The 4,250-nt window shown below is 32.5% G+C and overlaps 1 protein-coding gene across 3 annotated transcripts; it reads right to left on the bottom strand.

Moving 5' to 3' along the window:
* Positions 1 to 1,091: 1,091 nt before the first annotated feature.
* Positions 1,092 to 3,956, bottom strand: LOC141712364 (putative mediator of RNA polymerase II transcription subunit 26c). 3 transcript variants are annotated; one of them, XM_074515278.1, is made up of 10 exons: positions 3,806 to 3,956; positions 3,067 to 3,504; positions 2,891 to 2,959; positions 2,665 to 2,747; positions 2,518 to 2,588; positions 2,364 to 2,422; positions 2,241 to 2,274; positions 2,021 to 2,151; positions 1,564 to 1,651; positions 1,092 to 1,479 (listed from the first exon to the last, which is right to left on the bottom strand). In XM_074515278.1, exons 2-10 carry the CDS (start codon positions 3,448 to 3,450, stop codon positions 1,370 to 1,372), a joined length of 1,029 nt encoding a protein of 342 aa, XP_074371379.1. In that variant the 5' UTR covers positions 3,451 to 3,504; positions 3,806 to 3,956; the 3' UTR covers positions 1,092 to 1,369. The 3 variants fall into 3 exon arrangements, with proteins under 3 accessions (XP_074371379.1, XP_074371378.1, XP_074371380.1); XM_074515277.1 differs by having other exon boundaries at positions 3,067 to 3,954; XM_074515279.1 differs by lacking the exons at positions 2,241 to 2,274; positions 2,364 to 2,422 and having other exon boundaries at positions 3,067 to 3,955.
* Positions 3,957 to 4,250: the final 294 nt, after the last annotated feature.

Consider the following 4,250-nt stretch of genomic DNA (forward strand, 5'->3'; position numbering starts at 1 on the left):
GCTTAAGAAATTATAGAAAACTCAACAACAATCTCGTCTAGATTCCTACATTCAGCCAGGATGGTAAATTAATCACATACAATGAAAACCAAATCTGAAACACAAAGTTTTTGGATTTATCAAATCCAATTATGGATTTAATTTTTAGGCCCGAATATACATAATATATTTTTTTAAGATTTTATAAATTTTCAAAATATATAAGCCCGCATAAAAGGAAACAAATGGAATGATCTAGTATCACCATAAACAATTACACGTAATTTATTTTTTTTTAAAATTGAACTATTACAACACCCATATTTACTAAATCTTTAGAGGGTCGTGTAATTGTTTATCAAAATAAATATAATATCAAAATAAATATATGAGTCATGGTTGTAAAAATTGGTAATCGGTACTAATTGGTTTAGGTAATGATTAGAGATTAATTGACAAATCGGGGATTAATCAAAACAAAAATCGGATATATTTAAATATTTTAATAATAATTAATATATTTACCTTATTTACTATGAAATATATAATTCAAAAATAATTTATAAATATTAATCGGATGTCAAAAATTAAATCGGCCAAATATTTTTTAAGGACTAATCGAGGATTTTTTTAAAATCAAGAATTTTTGGATCACTGATATGAACCAAAAATATATTACAATAATAATTAAATTATATATTTAATTAAATTAAGATTATTGACTTAAAATATTTTAAATTAAAGATGTTCATTCCAACACTCATGATATTAGATATAATACCTCACCTGTTCCTTATTCCAACTCGATACCATCTTGAACCAAACAACCCCTCAAAGTATTCTCTTATGTAATTAGCCCAAAAAGAAAAGAAAAATGCTAGAGACCCATATATTTTCTCCAAAATTTTTCCCAAATACTTCCCAAATACTGATTGGTGTCAAGTGCCTAATTACTAAGTTTCCTAGTAATGATAGGGACCACATATGCATACCCTAATCAAAACACGGCACGTGTACCACATCATTTGGAAAAAAATTGGGGAATGAATTTGGAATACCTGGCACTACTCAAAAGAAAATGGAAGTCGAAAGCACACTTTCACACAAATATCTAAATAAATAAGTTTACAAAACCAATGTAGTTTATATATTTGTAAAATTACTGCCAAAAATTGTTTGGAACACATTTACGTTGCTTTCTGAAAGAGTACAATGAATTCTAATATGCGTTTAATATATTACATTAATGCTGTGTGTTACTTTGCCTTGGCCAATATCAGAAATAGGAAAGGACCATGATTATCTCAACCCCTTTCGAACAAATATAACATTGTTTATAACAGTATAAGCTCATGCAAACAAAGCAGGGCTAGTGTATTGTTGAGCACCGTCACCTGTGATTCCTTCCGTGAAAGCCACCTCTATTCTTGGATATGTACCCATTTTTCGGCTTTGGTATCTCATGGATATCCATCACTTGTATAGTCCTTTGTTTTTTAGCTTCACAAAAACAAGTTACAAGTCAATAATAATAACCAGAGAGAAAGAGAGAGGTAGTAAAAAGCATCAAGTAACTATTCTAACCATTTTGAGCTTCCTGATAGTTCTCATGAAGCCGCTTCCTTGCTGATGCCAGCCTATCAGGATCTATAGCTGTTTCCTTGTGCGGTCTCTGCACAATTCCAATACACTATTCAGAACTCTTGCATAACAATATGGAACTATACTTGAGAGCCAAGAAAGTGTATAGAAAGAACAAAAATCAATTGCCAATCTTATATACCTACTGCACACCCTAAATAATTGACCAAGACAATCCAATTTTATGCTTCATACAGCATTACATCAACTATGAAGCATAGATGGATAAGAATGTCAAAATGAGTCAACTATTATGGAATAATAATATTAAACAAAAGTGCGAAGCACTAAATAAAGTCAGCTTCGAAAAATATACAATTCACATCCTCTCTAAAGTATGCCACAAGGTAAAGAAAATGAAATGAAACTAATTTATTAAGGTCATAAGTATGAGTAATACATTTGGAGGAGGGACAGGAGCAGATAGTGGAGTTGGTCGGTAGGAAGATTTAGCTGGTGCTTCTCTTCTAGGAATGGATTTTGGCTTGTATTCTGGCTCTGAGTTATTCCTTTCCGATCCAGAGCTTCCATCTACAACCAATGGATAATAAAGAACATAAATAATTGAGAAAAAAGCAGATAACAAAATTAATCATCTTTGAATCGGATTACAAACTCACTGTTTGGATTTGGGGAATACGCAAAATCAGGCACCTAAAAAAATCTTAAAAGCTTAGTAATGCTGGGATTCATAACAAAAAACCATTTTTGCGCAGGAAGCCTTGGTTTATAGGATTTCAGACCTGATGGTGACCATTTTGAAGATTCCTCCTCATGTTCATAGGAGGGGACTCTCCATCAGCTGCCTCCACCATTAATGAACATTAATTTTAGTTAAAAACAAAGTTTTAGTACTAATTAGCCCAAGGAAAATGGGCTTTCGTATAGTTAAATTACCAGTAATAGTAGAAGATTGAATTTCTGGCGGGTTCAACTTCACCCATTCATCAACCAAATCTTTCCATTTTCTGTAAAACATACAACCAAATCAACCTCTAAGTTCTAAGCACACGATACAATTTCACAACATTGAAATATCCGAACCTCACTAGTTGCTTCACCAGTCTCTTCACTTCATCTGAATGATGCTTCCTCAACCGATTCACGTACCGCCCTATATCCGTTTCCTAATCAAAACAACAACTTTAGTTCAACTAAACTTAAACAAGCAATTCCCGAAACCATTGGACAACAATAAGCACACTACTTATCATCCAGACATTATTCAATCCACTCAAGAAAATTAACTGAAAATCCCTATTGTTATTACCTTAAGACCTTTGAAGGTAATATCCATGTCAGCAAGTCCTTGAAGCAATTGAATCACAGAATCCTCAGTCTATACATACACAAAACAATAATCAAATATTAGAAAAAATCAAATGCCGATAAACTAAGCACAAATACACACTAAAACCTCGACACACACACACAACTTAAAACGACCTGATGAGGACCCTCAATCTGCTCCTTAATTCGAAGAATCTGTGCTTCCTCATCATCTAATAAACCGCCATACGGATCCAATTCACCATCATCATCATTCTCAATACGAACCTCATCATCTCTATGAACAGACTGCGGAGTATACGGAGAATGCTTAAGTTTATCCTGATTATGCACTTGCATCACCCGTTCAACTACATTCTGCCTCCGATTAACTTGATCACCACAGTTCCTACAAGCATACAGTTTCTGCACAATTCCATCTCTTCGAGCCACAAGCTCCTGTTTGTAGTCCGACAAAGCTACTGCTATTGCTGTATCAATTAAACTCCATATATCCACCGCTGAATTCGATAAAATCGTCCGAAATTCATCCGAATCCATTTTATTTATCGAAAACCGATACGAATTCAGCTTGAATCTCTCACTCCTTTTAAACTAATCCAATTTCATCGCATACATAACACGTAACCAATTTAAATACATTCCACAATCATCTCAAGTTGATACAATAAAAAAACACACATATTTAAAATTTAGGTTTTAACAAAGTTGAATAAGTTTCGCACCGCCGCTAAATAAACGAATATGTGGAGCTTTAAAAAAGGTTAAAACTGAGTTTTAAATATGAAAATTTTAAAATTCTATATCACATAAATATTAGAAAGGATTGAGCAAATAGAAATCAGGACAAAACGACGACGTTTAAAGAACCAGCGCGAAAACAAAATAAACGAACCAGATCTGATGAATGATGAATTGATGATGATTATTACGAGAAGCTCGAATGAGGTTCCATTAATGGAGGTTTTGAGAATTGTAGAATTTTATTGGACACTGTTTAGGGAAGGCATAAAAAGATGATGACTTAATTTTTTTGTTATTGAGCAGCGAAGTAGAGTGGTTTATGTTATTGGAATATTCGTTATATTTTTTGATGCGATTTATTGAAATAAAATTTTAAAACAATCCACTTAATTGAAATATAAATGATTTGTAAACTTTTCCAAACTTGCCCTGAAAAAAAATTGGTTTCTAAATAAAAGAAATTCTTTTATCAGGCCAATTAAATATTTTTTCTGGTATTAATTATTCAAACAATAGATACGAATACAATAAGCAGTTAAGTACCCAGTCGTCCGTCCATATATAGTGTAAACGAGTCAAATTGTTCGTGAGTTATT

This window comes from Apium graveolens, chromosome 3, assembly GCF_009905375.1.
Source record: "Apium graveolens cultivar Ventura chromosome 3, ASM990537v1, whole genome shotgun sequence".
NCBI classification, from domain to species: domain Eukaryota; kingdom Viridiplantae; phylum Streptophyta; class Magnoliopsida; order Apiales; family Apiaceae; genus Apium; species Apium graveolens.

What these genes read in the sequence shown, in the direction of transcription:
- LOC141712364 (XM_074515278.1), bottom strand. Translation starts at nt 3,450, where the DNA reads ATGGATTCGGATGAATTTCGGACGATTTTATCGAATTCAGCGGTGGAT. An exon ending in CTGGTGAAGCAACTAGTGAG is followed by an intron (nt 2,589 to 2,664) that starts GTTCGGATATTT and finishes TATGTTTTACAG; the next exon opens with AAAATGGAAAGATTTGGTTG. An exon ending in TCAATCTTCTACTATTACTG is followed by an intron (nt 2,423 to 2,517) that starts GTAATTTAACTA and finishes TGGTGGAGGCAG; the next exon opens with CTGATGGAGAGTCCCCTCCT.